Source organism: Protopterus annectens, chromosome 12.part0, assembly GCF_019279795.1.
Source record: "Protopterus annectens isolate FY-2018-M chromosome 12.part0, PAN1.0, whole genome shotgun sequence".
Lineage (NCBI taxonomy): Eukaryota > Metazoa > Chordata > Ceratodontiformes > Protopteridae > Protopterus > Protopterus annectens.
The window spans coordinates 491,376,277-491,390,954 of NC_056746.1; the positions used below are offsets into that span (position 1 = coordinate 491,376,277).

At 38.4% G+C, this 14,678-nt stretch overlaps 1 protein-coding gene across 3 annotated transcripts in view; it reads left to right on the forward strand.

The window, feature by feature from the left end:
* Window positions 1–14,678, forward strand: part of ABAT (4-aminobutyrate aminotransferase) — a 1,409,217-nt gene that overhangs the window by 1,021,907 nt on the left and 372,632 nt on the right. For all 3 annotated transcript variants that reach the window (XM_044089599.1, XM_044089601.1, XM_044089600.1), the window contains one exon: window positions 10,938–10,987. In XM_044089599.1, the coding sequence (XP_043945534.1) occupies window positions 10,938–10,987 (50 nt within the window). The remainder of the gene's footprint in view (window positions 1–10,937; window positions 10,988–14,678) is intronic.

A 14,678-nucleotide genomic window follows, 5' to 3' on the forward strand; every position in this document is an offset into this window, starting at 1 on the left:
CAAGAGCTCATTGTATTTGAATAATTAAAATATCTAGAATGACATAAGTGCCATCCTTTAAATATCTAAATCATGACATATGCAATGTGAGCCATCTAGCAAGCATTCTGAAAACAGGTATATTAATGTCTCAACTCAATACCCTACCCTTCCCAAAATATAGTTTATCTGAATACAAACTTAATGTTTGCATTCTGTAAAACAGGGATATCAAAACAAATAAACAAGTGACTGGAAAAAGGGAGATTACCCATCATTGATATCATAAAAATAATCAAATGTGCAACAGACCCAGAACTACAGAATGGCCACCCCACATTATCAGAATAGGTCCAATTTATAACTCTAAAAAACACTGGCTTTACCTTACTATCTATATAAGAGAAAAATGTATTCCTAAATCATTAATAAATCTTGGTATCCATCACACACACCTCTGGAACATCCAAAAAACTCCATCTACAAGTGTCATAATATGAGTAAGACTCAGTCCCTATCAGGACAGGGGTCATCCATCCTGAAAGGGTAATCTTCCAGTTCACTATCATAAGACGTGTGTTGTTCTTCAGCAAGGACAACGTCTTGGCATATCTGTTGTAAAATACAGCTGAATGCTAAAAAGAACCCTTCCAAAATTCATCAGTAAACCTACAGTAAAATGTATTTCATGGATAAAGCTTATCCTCACTCATTCAAAGTAAAAGTAATTCCTCTAAAATATCTAAATAGCTCAAGTTTTAAGTAGACTCAGTACTACAAGAGGAGGAGGCCTTCCCCTCATGGGAAAGCCCTAAAGATTTCACAGTGAGAAGTGGGTTATTTCCCCAGACAGAATAAACACAAATTTAAACTTCCTAGATTAGAGTCAGGTGTCGCAGTTAAATTATCATCCATCATGAATGTGGCATCCTAATTTTGGAAAAACTTACTGATTGAAGAAGACATCCCATTTGATCACTCTTACTAGCCAAAATAAGAAACGCTGTACTGTTCTCTAAACATGCAGGGAAATCCTCAAAATGAGCACAAGCTACATTCAAACACATCTCTTGATTCAAATTAAAAATAAAATCTTTATTATAATCCCAATCTGAAGACACCCCCAGTCACTTCCCTGCATACAGTCAAAAAGCATGATCACAATATAAAGAAAAGCGTAAAAATCACTTAACTGTGCAACAGATACTTAAAAAATTCTTGAACCGCTAAAAAAAATTAAGGCATTAATAATTAAAACCAACAAAAGCTAAGCAAACATACACTTCTGACACAGCAAGATTTAATGGGATTAATCATTTAAATCTAATCCCTGCTGGCAAATACAAATCTCTAACATTCAACCAAAACAACACATTAAATGCAGTTTATTTAAGCAGTACTGTAAATATTCCATTTTTTCATTCCCCATTGTGCTACTTAAAATCACTTTTCTTTGACTTTGTTCTTCTTTGGACAGACCTTGTGAAACATTACATTTTCAACCAACGAGATATACTGCAAACCCCTCCCGACAGCCATCAGTGTAGCTGACAGCCTCTCCAACCTGAGTCTGCATGCTGTGTGACTCTGGACAAGTCTAACTCACTCAAGCCTAAAATGGCCTTTTTGTATACTTCCAGTTCACACCCATACCTTCTTATGGTAACCAGACCTTTTTTGTGTCTGGCTTCTTTAACTAAGTGACTTACCAGCTAATAATAGGCAGTATTAGGAAGAGCAAGAAGTTATTAACAAGATGACAACAAGATTGTTAGTCTAGGATGTCTTGCAGTGGAGAAATTAATCTTCCTTTACCAATTATTATTCATATTATTATATTTATGTTCATATTTTCATAACTACATTTTATCGAGGTGTATGGTGTGAAACACCAGTGTGGGAGACAGGATAATTCACTGCAAGTGTTGGATTATATCACACCATACTAGAAATACTGCTAGTTGTTCATCAGTAATTATGAAAATAAGCAATATTTCCATATATACTTTAAACTTCAAAAAGCAAGTGATTTACAAACTGTTGCATGACATTATGCAAAACCTTAGATGCTATTGAAGAAAGTTGTTTGGTATTTGCACTGTAAGTTGCACAGCTTAAAAATATCCAGTATTATTTGTATTGCTAATTATACAATTAAACATTTGTTTTCATATTTATGTAAAAATCTCAGTAAACATGCTCATATAGAGAATTTTCTTGCCGCCATGTGAAAATGTATGCCTGCTTAAAAATGTTCTAACAGTATATATCTAGGTTGTATAGTTTTCAAAATATGAAATTTGTGAAAGCTTAAAAAAATAATTTTGGATTTGTGTGCATTATAATATATTGCAGTGTTTATGGAAAAGACTATGAATGCATTGACTATTATCACTGCAAAGAATATGTCTTACTGATAACATAAGTTATTTGTACAGTTTTAGTAGGTTTTATTGTTCACAAAATATTTACATTTGTTTGTCTTATGCTTTTTAAGTTTATTTTTCAGAAAATGCTCTGCAATGCAAGCTGTGTGTAGGCTGCTAGAGGTGTGACATTCCATACCACATAGGTGTTAATGAGTTGCTCTGGGACAAGTGGGACATCATATAGGTTCCTTAATGAATAATCTCCTAGACTGCATATCTATTAACTACCTACAAACCTATCCATAAACGTAGCCGTTCGGGGGGGGGGGGGTAAAATCTCAAATGCTTGGTCTCATAAAACTGATGAGGGGATAAAATCTCAAATGCTTGGTCTCATAAAACTGATCTTGGTGTTCTGCTGTATGACCCAAGAAATAGCTAACACCAAACATATTTTATTGTTTTCCAAATAGCATCCTTCATTTGAATTCCAATATTGTGACATAACATGTTCTTAAATACACCATGATTGCACGTGCACCAGGATATTTCATATGGTGAAAAATACCCCATATGCACATAATAATATTACAGTTCAGTGAACTCCACAACCATAGCTTCTCACTTAGGCCATTGGCTTGTGAGGGTCTTTAGAAGCCTATTCATACATTTTCATGAAGATTTTAGCCTTTACAGTAGAAATAATCCAGAGGTGAGAAGAACATTTACATGCTGCCCATATCCATGAAGGACAAAGGTTCTAAACTAGGGATGAACTTGTGGTTACCCATTAATTCATTCAGAATATGTTTGACTAGTATAAGAGAAGTACTTTGCTTTATATCTTAAGGAAGGCAATTCAAACAAGTGGTATTCAATGTGATAGATGTAATACATTTCTATACCTCCAACATGTTCTGTTTATGCTGGAAAATAGATTGCTATTTCTTTAGTGGGTGTTTATGCCCCTAATGGACTTGAGAAGAGGGACAAGATTTTGAGAAATTCTGCATAGTTTTTATGATTTAGGCCCTTAATTTTCTTAGTACAAAAGCCTTCTGGGCATTAAAGTTGTGCCAAATGTTTGGACAGATACATACTGAAGGGGGCATTGTACTCAGTCATTGGTCTGATGAGTGCAGAATACAGTGGAATAATCATATACTTGGACCTGGTAGCCATACCTTTAGTAATAAAATGTGCAATGAAAAAGGACTTTCTTACAATAGTTGATATATGATGATCAAAGGACAGCTCATTGTCCACATAAGTTCCCATGTCCCTAAATACTGCATCAATTTTCAAGGCTGTGTTATGTGATAGTTACAAGGGACTTCCTGCTTGCATAAGGATACAATTATACATTTCTTGGTACTTAATTTTAAATCCTGGATTTGACACAAGCTATTAGTTTTGAAAAGGCCCTTTTGGAGAATCTTGGTGTCCTCTGGGGAGTTTATGATAGCACCAAGTCTACAGTCATCTGCAAATTTGGTCAACCATGAATCCTTAACAGTAGCTTTGACCTCCAAGAAGTAAATTCCAAACAGTGGCCCAAGGACTGAATCCAGGGATAAACAACTAATAACAAGTCTTTGGGGAGAGATAGAGCAATCAACTCTAATTTTCTAGGTTCCTCTTGTGAGATATCTTTATATCAGATGGATTACATAGTTATGGTTCAGCCAACTTATCTTTTCCACGTGTTAAACTGCCCAAAGTTTCTTCTTTCTCTGAAATTCTAATGAAACACAAGATATTCCTTCAAGACTTGTCCTCCAGATTTTCAACAAGGCAGCCAATTTTACTCAGAGCTAATTGGCAATGCCTTATTTTCTTTATTTATCTATTTTTTTATTTTCAAATGGAGGCAATACAACACCTGCCTGTTTATACAGCAGTACATTTTGCCCAACTATACTTATGCTCAAAGTCACTATGGTCTTCTTTAATTTATCACCTATCTTTTGAAACTGCCAAAGAAGTAACCAGTGCCACTTTCAGCACAGTCACAAGGACAGTAGTATCAATTCCTTCCTTTGTAGTCCCATGTTTTAACTTATGGTAAGTAAATGATAAACCAACAAGAACCTACAATTTATGAAATTATTCTTCAAAGTATTCCTTTGAGCAAAAGTTGAGGCTGTTCATCTTCCATCCAGTATTGGATTCTTCTTCTTTTGGCTTTTCCCATTTAGGGGTCAGCACAGCAGATCACCTGTCCACTCATGATTGACAGTGCAGTTTTACGGTGTCGAGTTGCCAGCCCGGCGCCCAACCTTCCACAGAAGGCACACACACACACACATGCACTCACACCTAGGGCCAATTTAGAGTGTCCAATCCACCTACAGCATCGAGGAAACCCATGCGACCAAAGGGAGGACATGCAGACTCTGCACAGAAGGCACCCTAGATGAGGATTGAACTGGAGAACCTCTTGCTGTGAGGCGGCAATGCTAACCGCTGCACCACCACGGCCACCCCCCCATCTAGTATTGGATAAAAGTAGTAAATATCAACATAAAACACTATGATTATTTGGGTCTATGTTAAATGTCGAACGTTACATGGTCAAGACCAAATGTTCGACATTTGGATGTTCGAATAGCAAATGAAAAAAAGAAAAACACATATTAACAGTGTGAGCAGGGGGGCAAGACCCCTGCACTCCCCACACCCCCCTACTTAAATATACCAACTCCGAGACTGCACTTCAGTGCAGAAAAGGGAAATTCTCCCATTCTGCACTGTACAGTGCCGTTGAAAGTCAATCTTCGAACACTTGAAATTTTGTTTGGTCTCAACCATGTAACGTTTGAAATTTTAAGCATTCGAAGAATTGACATAGACCCAATTATTTAGTTATATTAATGGCAGGACCATTGGAAAACATTTTTCTATGAGAAGCACTGCAAGATCTCATGAGTAAACTTCTGAAGCAAATTTGCCTGGATTTCACATTCATGGTCACACTCATTTCAGAACTTTGTAGTTGTGAAAGCAGAAGTGTAATGATTGTCCATTTGCAAATAATTAATTGTTCCTTTTTCACATTGCACCTCAACAGAAAAAATATTAAAAATGATCTGAATATATCCTATGCAGCAGTAACATATGTCATCTTTTGAGATTTTATGTGATTTCCATTTAGTAAAATTTGTATTAATTTGTGTGAATGAATGATGTCTTATGGACACTGACTAGATTAAAAAATCGATGCACATTAAGCAAACAGTGTGCTAATAGCATTTATGGTTTTCATATTTATCTGGTAAGACAGCATGGTATTAGTTTCTCACCATCTTGCCATTATAATAGATTCAGAAATATATTATTTAATAACAGCAAAACATATATGAGAGTGATATTGATGTCCTTATTTCTTTTAAGTCTTTATTAACGCAAGGACTTCACCTGAAAAAAAAATGAATGCATATTTGAGGATGGTGAATTAATGTGGAGTGTGTCGTAAGGCACTGTTCAGTGTGCCTCTTATAATTTAAACCTGCTCCATACAATTTTATATGAAAATAATCAGACTGTAATGGGTTGCTCAAATCCACATAAACTTCAGCCCCAGAACTAGGAGCCTTCAGGTCACTTGTTTCATCTGTGCACACCAATATGATGGAACTTGAGCATACATATGATTTTCACTAAAATATTAATTGTAAATTTGCAAAATGAAGGCAGGGTCTTGACTGAGCAGCCCAAATTATTTCCAGTAAGATGGCTGGCAGGTTAATAAGCTTACATTAAAGCCAGTTAGTCATTAGCAGAAGGGGGCAACATAGGAAATGAAGAACAATATACCCACAACCCCAGAAAACCACTCAACCAGAAAGGATGAATCTCATTGAGCAGAATCAACAGACTAAAACACACACACACACACACACACACACACACACACACACACACACACACATGTATACATATACATATAATTATACATACACATATGTAGATGCATGCATACTTACACATGTATGTATGTGCATATATATGATGTCATATCAGCCCCCCTTTTCCCATTTTTTTTCTACATGGGGTCGGGGTATCGTGTTAACTGTCACCAACTCTCTCGATTCAGTCCCACACTCCTACCTTCTTCAACACTCATGCCTGACTGTTGCAGGTCTTCTCTCACACAATCCATCCACCTCTTTGCTGGACATCCTCTATTCCTGTCTGTCTCAAATCTTCCTCACCAGATTGTCTTCTGCTTTTCTGCACATGTCCAAAGCACCATAATCTGTTATCTTTGATCTTTTCTGCAATTGGAGCTACTTTGGCTTCTGCTCTTATGTCCTCATTTCTTCATCTGTCCCACAGTGTGCATCCTACCACCCTTCTCAGGCACTTCATTTCCATCACTTCTAGCTTCTTCAATGTTCTGCCTTTACTGCCCAGGTTTCTGTACCATACAGTAGTACTGGTCGCACCACTGTCTTGTACACCTTACTTTTCAGCTTCTTTGACGTTCTTCTGTCATAGACTACATCTGATACTCTGTGCCAGTTGGCTGCAGCCCCTCTGAATCTAGCTTTGACCTCTTCATTCAGACTTCACTTCTACTCAACCACCCCTCCCAGATACTTGAAGCTGTTTACCTGTTCCACTATCTTCCCTTCTACCATCAGCTTCTTCTGAGTTCCCCAGTTTCCTGCCATTACCACTGTCTTATCTGTGCTTAGTTCCATCCCATGCTTTCAGTTTTGCATTCCATTCTCTTATCCTTTCCTGAAGTTCTAGCTCAGAGTCTGCCTGTAATGCCACATCATCTGCATACAGCAACTTTGTTGATCTGTCCCCTCCATCCTGTTTGCTAATGTAGTCCATCACCAGTATGAAGAGCAGTGGGATCAGAGCTGAACCCTAGTGCACACGCACTCCCACTGGGAACCCCTCTGTGAGACCGAACACTGTTTGTACTTGAGTCATTGGGTCCTTGTACATAACTTGCACTAATTCTACTAATGTTTCTGGGACTTCAAACAACTGCAGGACTGCTCAAATCAGCTTTCTTGGGATCTTGTCATATGTTTCACCAAGTCTAGGAATTCCCAGTTGGTTCTTTCCTCATCTCTATTTATTCTCAACTGCCTGTCTCAGTGCAGACATTGGGTCAGTTGTGCTGCAGCCTGATCGGAATCCAAACTGCTCATCTCCTGTCTTATTTTGTACTACTCTGTGTGCCCCTTTATCAACTGCCCCCTCTAGAACAGTTGTGGATGCCCCCCTTGTTCTTGTACACTGGCATGAGTATGCTTATTCTCCAGTCATCTGGGAAACACCTTTCTCTCCACACTTCTATGAGTACCCTCAGGGGCCACTTCTTCCCTAACTCACCAAGCATCTTTATCATGTCTGCTATGACCTCATCTGAGCCTGCTGCTTTCCCTGACTTCATTTTTCTTAGTGATATTCTTACTTCTTCTATGGTGGGTTCTTCCTCTTCTCTAATCATAGGCTGTGTCTGGGGCAGTGCAGCTTCTGTGGGGGTTTCTTCATTTAGAAGCTGCTGGAAGTACTCCTTCCATCTGCATTTGATGTCCTGTGAGCTGGAGAGCAGGTTGTTACTTGCATCCCTTATGAAGGGTGTCTGAATATCTTCTTTATCTTTCTGTCTTTGCCTTGCAACCTGATATAATTTCTTTGTGCCACCTAATGAGTAACTTTTCAGAAGTTGGTAGAGTGCCTCTGATGTCCTGTTCTTTGCTATTGCAACTCCTTTCTTAGCCAACCAGTATTTTTTTCCTAGCCTGGTGAATGGCTTGATAGTAGCCATCACATGGTTTGGAAAGACAGACAGTCACAAGATTACATACAAAAGTGGCCAACATGCAACTCAGGTAGACATCCTCCTAGTAAGGAAAGGGCATTGGGACACAATCAGTGATTGCAGAGCCATCCCCAGTGAAACAGTCAGCCCATAGCCTTAACCATTGGTTGCCAAAATCAGCTGCAAGCAGTGGTCAGAAAAGGCAGTAATCTTGATAGTGGCTCTTATCTTCCACTTTTTCTTGCACTACTGCATTCTTTTGATGACTTCCTGGGTTTCTGCATTCCATCACCAGCTTTCCTTATGTACCTTACTTCCATACTTGGCTCAGCCACATATCTGTTCTGTAGTCTTCACACATGCTGTTTTGAGGCACTTCCTTCTTCAACTACATCTATTTCCTCCTCTTCTTGGGGTGCTAGAGCCCTGAGTAATTTCTTGAACTGTTGTGCCTTCTCTCCAGGCAACCTCCAGGTCTTCAGCCAGGTTTCTGTCCACCTTACTGCAACTAATTCTGAAGACATCTCTCAGCGTTCTCTGAAGCCTCTGTCTCACCACAATTCCCACACTGTTTCCAGCATATCCTCCTGTTAAGTAGTAGATTCTAGACTACAGGCAAAGTGACTTTGCTGCACTGTCATTCCATCTTGTCGCTTGATACATAGGATATCCAGCTTCCTCCTTACCATCATGTCATCCACTTCCAAGCTCCATCCTGTCAGTGAACCTTCACTGAGTGTAGCATTTTTTAGTTCATGTTTGGCAGGTTGATTGGTTTAACATCCAGCTTTCACTCAACAGAGCTATCCCAGCCTGAGCTTTATGGTGGGAAGACACTGGCCGATAGGGGTACATACACCCCTGGCATAGGTAGGAGAAGGCCGGGTCTTTAACCCATTTATCACCAACAAATACCTTTGCCCATTGGTAACATTAGTCAACATGACTGAATCACCTAGAGCCATATTTTACACCATTGAGTAGCTCCTTCCATCTGCCTTTGATGTCCTGTGGGCTGGTGAGCAGGTTGTTGCTGGCATCCTTTATGAAGGGTCTCTGACTGTCTTCTTTATTTTACTGTCTTTGCTTTGCAACCTGATATAGTTTCTTTGTGCCACCTACTGAATCACTTTCCAGAAGCTGGTAGAGTGCCTCTGATGCCCTGTTCTTTGCTATTGCAACTCCATGCCATGGCGTGCAGTCTGTGATCCATGTTTTCCTATCTGGAGGATACTGCACATCACAGTAGATGCCCAAACCAGTTGGTCTATACAACTCTCTCCCATAGGGCACCATGTAGAGTCTATCCTTTTTCCCCAGGAGGTGAGATGGACCCCACAGTGACAAAAAGAGAACATGCATAATCCAATCATGCATTGGCCAGAGGTCAGGATTGAACCTTGTGCTTGTGAGGGGAAGACCTTAACCATTATGCCAATTGGTCTCCTAAAATGTTAGGGTTTAAGTGTAATAACAAGGCCTGCAGTATTTATTTTTCTTAGAAGTCCATCACTGTTTAAATATGCAAGCTTCAGAATAGAACATAGTGGCTGAGTAGAGCGCAGCAGTTTGTTGTTGGTACTGTTGTTGGTTAGTAAAATGGAGGGTGCAGAAGCTGTGACCCAGCATTTAGTTCTGTGCCTCTTTTTTATGGCAGAATTGGAACTAGTCATGTAAGCAAAAGGATGCACTTAATCTTGTGCACTGTCTTAGTAGGAACAGGCTAGAAATGTGTTCCTAGATTTCTGTAGTACAGTGACTGAAGATAGGCTAGACTGGATGATCAGCTAGTCTACCAGTTGTTGCTGCATGATGTAGATTTAGTTAATTGTTCATGTGTATGACAGCTAAACATGCACGGTTATATTTCATCAGTGTTATGACTATGGAATAAGTGAAATGAGCAACACAGGTAACTGGCACAGGTAGCAGACATTTTGTGAATATACTTAGATGTTGAGATGAGGTATTATTAACTAACAGATGTTTTTGTAATACCTCTTTTCAATTATTTTTCTAGAGATTTTGTGTCTAATGATTAGCTAAGTCTAAAAGTGTGGCACAGCAGGGTGGTAGGGGATGTATTTGGTGTCAGCCATTGTTAGGCTGTGAAGCAGTGATAACCCAACCCCCCCCCCCCCCCATTACCCACGCTGTTCCATTTCTCTGGTTCTAGATCTAACCTGCTGCATAGAAGCAAGGGTGTGTAATTCCAGATAGTCTTCCCACCGCATGCCAACACAAGCACTGATGTTCTACCTGTCCAGATCACCTCTGCTCACAGGTTTAGGATTAGCACCTTTAGAGATGCCTGAAATGAAGCATTATTAAAATAATGATTTTGCAGAATGGTCTGTACTCTCAAACAAAGTAAATAGCTTATTTTCATGTTTTTAAATAAAATTAACACTCCTGGTTTGTGTTTTTGGTACCATTAAGGTGTTTAGTGTTACAGTATAATAAGAGTCTTGTAATATTTTAAGGAAAGTTAGAAAATACTTCTTGGTTATAAAATGTTAAGACATTTGTGCATTTTTTCATGTTTATTCAGAGGGCGCAGCTATGAAGATCTGATCAAACGTGATAAGAGGGACAGGTGGTGACGGATCCTTTCTGTTTTTTCATGTGCTTGTTGATTTTGTATACTATTCTGTACAACACCAAATCCTGAAACTAGATAGACCAGCTGTACACAAAAAATGTATTTCAGAAGCATGATGTAATGGATCTAGAATGTAAAATAAATGTAGGGCATTTCATATAACAGACATCTCAATAAAATGTACTGCTTTGTCTTTTAGGATACAACCATCCTGCTTTGGTCAAAGTGCTGCAAGATCCCCAGAATTTGGTAAGCAAAAAATTTGCATGGTTTCTAATGCACAAAAAAAAATTATATTGATTACTGCACTTTTTTGGCATGCCTCATACAAAAGCTTCACAAATCCTAAGCGTATATCCTCATGTTAGTAAAATTGTAACACTTATCATGGCTTTTGATTAACAGTGATTGTTTCTTCTGCTTAATCTTAAGGATCTACAACGACTGAAAAGGCTGCAGAAATACCTCACAAAGAGGATTACCGGCCTAAAACAGATGCCATATGCAGACTGTCTCAAAAAACTCCAGCTTTACTCTGTCACATATCTCCTACTCAGAGGCGATCTCTGCCTAATACAAAGCTATGTCAAACCCAGAGCTGTTGGACATGCTCCACTTAAAGAAATCCCAATCCCTCCGAGCTACACACTCTAGGGACCTAAACCCTGTCACCACAATAAACAGAACATGCTGGAGGGATAGATTTCTGTCCCAGAGACTTCCCATACTCTGGAACAAACTACTTATCTATATCAAACAAAGCTCCTCGTTAGCACTCTTCAAGAAAAATATTGATGATTGGATGGGAGATAGGAAATTCACCCCGGGGATCACTTCTGTGGCTCTGCTTGACAGGGGCACAGGAAAATAATTTTCTTGAATGGCAAAAGCCAGGGTACTGTTTGGCTAGGCTTATATAGGCCCTAGGGCCAATAGCCTAGTACCTACTTATGAACCTATGATGGAGAGGATAGCATGCCATAACCAGAAGCATTTAACTAGTATATCAGGAAGATTAAAGGTTCTGCCATGTGTTTCACAGAGTACTGTTTATCAAGTCTCCTAACCTACCGTATGTGACAGTTTCCACAGTACAGGAATTATTAACTTATTTTGCAGTGAACACCATGTCTAGAATTTTAATCTGTGATAATGTACAGCATGTCTAGGAACTTAGCATGTGACATCACACACTATGTTTATGAACGTAACATGTGGCATTCACCAGTTTGAATTGGAGATCACTGTACAGTGAAGATCGAGAAATTGACCCTATTTTCTCACTGTAGTGCAATCTGTGAGATGGTATATGTAATTTAGGGGGTGGGGGGCATGACCCCCTACATAGGGAGTGCAGGGGAAAACCTGTGATAGTTATTTGCTGTAGGTAGTGTTTTCTGGTAGAATTGTGCCTTTAATTGACAGTCAGACTTCTGCTCACTTGTTGAGTTCAATGTTCTGGGTGTCGTGGTGCTAAGCTTTCAGTTATCTGGAGTTTTGCTGATTTGGTCTCGTTCTTATGAAAGTCGATTATATGGGTCTTTGATCTTGTGAAGTAGACCCATATATATATACATATATATATATATATATATATATATATATATATATATATATACACACACACACACACACACACACACACACACACGACATATATCATGTACGTTCCAGTTATGTGGTTTTAGAGTTAATTCCCTATGCAGTTTGCATTTGGGAGACCAGTTTATTTTTGCTGGCCTACATGCTAGCTGTGTTCTGCATTGCTTGTGGCATGTCCTCTGCTGGGATAATACATCATAACGGCATTTCTGGACAGTGTAATCTCAGGGTTTTATTCTGTACCTCTGCAGATCGAGTGTTTTGGCATTTTTGGAGCATTCCTATCCCTTTTACATGACAGAATCTTATTCTGGTGGAAAGCACTTTCCTGAAGATGCCTTGTACATAGATATGCATTCAGAGAATACTTTTTAATGTTTAGTATATTACAGCCCAATCCTGAGGTTCTTACTTAGTATTGCTGCATTAGACTGCTGTTAGGTCTGATAAAGTTTCTCATGCTTGCAGCTTAGACTTCTTCTTTCAAGTATACATTTATTGTAACCCAGTAATTCAGGTAAGTCCATCCATTCATCTTTAATGTGTCAGTTTTCACTGATAAGCACAGGAGTGCTACCCCACATTTGTAAGCAAGCGACATGAACATCTAATAAATCTAATAAAAGCATCTACTATAACATTCCATAAAAACTAAAAACAGAAAACAAATATTTATCTAATTGAGGCCTGTTATCAAACAGTGTTGTATGCAAATCATATTTTTGTGTATCACCAGCTTATTAAAATAATTTTGTTGTTTTTTCATAAGGTATGATGTCATCAGAGCTGTTAATGGATGTAATACTGTTTGTTATTCACCTACTACTGTAGCACCAGGCTGCCTACTCATATTCATGCAACCGTTTGCCAGAATCCACTAAGAAAATTAATTCCGATTCCAATTTTTTTTATTCTTCATAGTTTGCCTTGGACACTTTCAAATTGCTGTGTCTGGTCTTGCCAGCAAATATTCTAAATTTCATAACCGTTGAGCAGCTGAGTGAATGTTGCTTACAAATCCGAGGGCCTGCCTGTTCAGATTAGTATATGTTTTGAAAGCACAAGTACAAAATACTGCATATTAGATATTCTTTCCTGTAGAAAACATAAAGCTGTACTGACAGTCATCAGTGGTTAAGAAGTACAAAGAGGGATTTGAATGAATACTTTTAAGATGAATAGTTGCCTTTTTCCTTTGTTTTTGACTTGCAAAGAACTTTTTAAATTGAATGTCTTTCCTTCTGAATCACAAGGAACTTGAATGAGGTGGTCTTGGTGTGGAAATTACTGTAAATTTTGTTGTAACATTTTGTTTATAGAGAAAATAATGAAAGGAACATTCAGAAGAAAATTCTTTTGTTCCCCTTGCTATTTGGATTTTAGTGTGTGCATTCTTGAGTGTGTGTGTGTGTGTGTGTGTGTGTGTGTGTGTGTGTGTGTGTGTGTGTGTGTATATATATATATATATATATATATATATATATATATATATATATATATATATATATATATTTACATGCATAGGTTCACATCAAATGAGTAAGGATATTTTTTGCCAAAATATTTTCGGGTGTGTTAAATTCCTCTAATACACTCCTTATTGAGTGTAATTATATTTGTTTGCTTTAAATGATGAGTAGAAACAGATTGTGAATGGTAAATGTGGGTTTCTGGTGTTAACGCCAAAACTTCTGGATGCACCAAAAGTTTTGACATTGTGGGTAGAAGTGTGTGTGGGTGTGAGTGTTTGTGGAATAGGGTTACAATAAAGACTTTGTATGAGGATAAATTTAGTTCTTTGCATATGTGTTTTTGTATGTTGTGTGTGTCTGTGTGCCTTGTGTATTGGTAGTTATGGAAATGTTTTTATGTAAGGTAAGGTGTTGGGTTATGGTTTGGGAAAGGGACAGGTTTAGGGTTAACATGCATTAAGTAAGGTGTCAGTGAAACACATAATGCCTTACCGCAGCATGATATATAACTGTGTTTAGCCCATCACAGTGAAGCACAGAGGCATGCAGCTCCCAGCAATTTAAACAGTAAGGATAATTAAACAGCAATTGATAATAGTTTTGCACTTATCCTGGGGATCAACATTTCATCCAGAACACAACCAACTTCCTTTCTCTCTCACAAAGCAAACTTAGTTATTTAACAAGTAGTTATATTTATCGGAAATACCAAATGCCAGTAGGATAAATTAAAAATATGGTAAATTAAAACATATGCCTGATGGTAGAGACTAGTGTTTGAGTCAAGTCTAGTAGCGGAAATCACAGCAGAAGCCCCATTGTGCAGATCTGTGTAATTCGACCTAGTGGGGTGTAGAGGTGTGCAA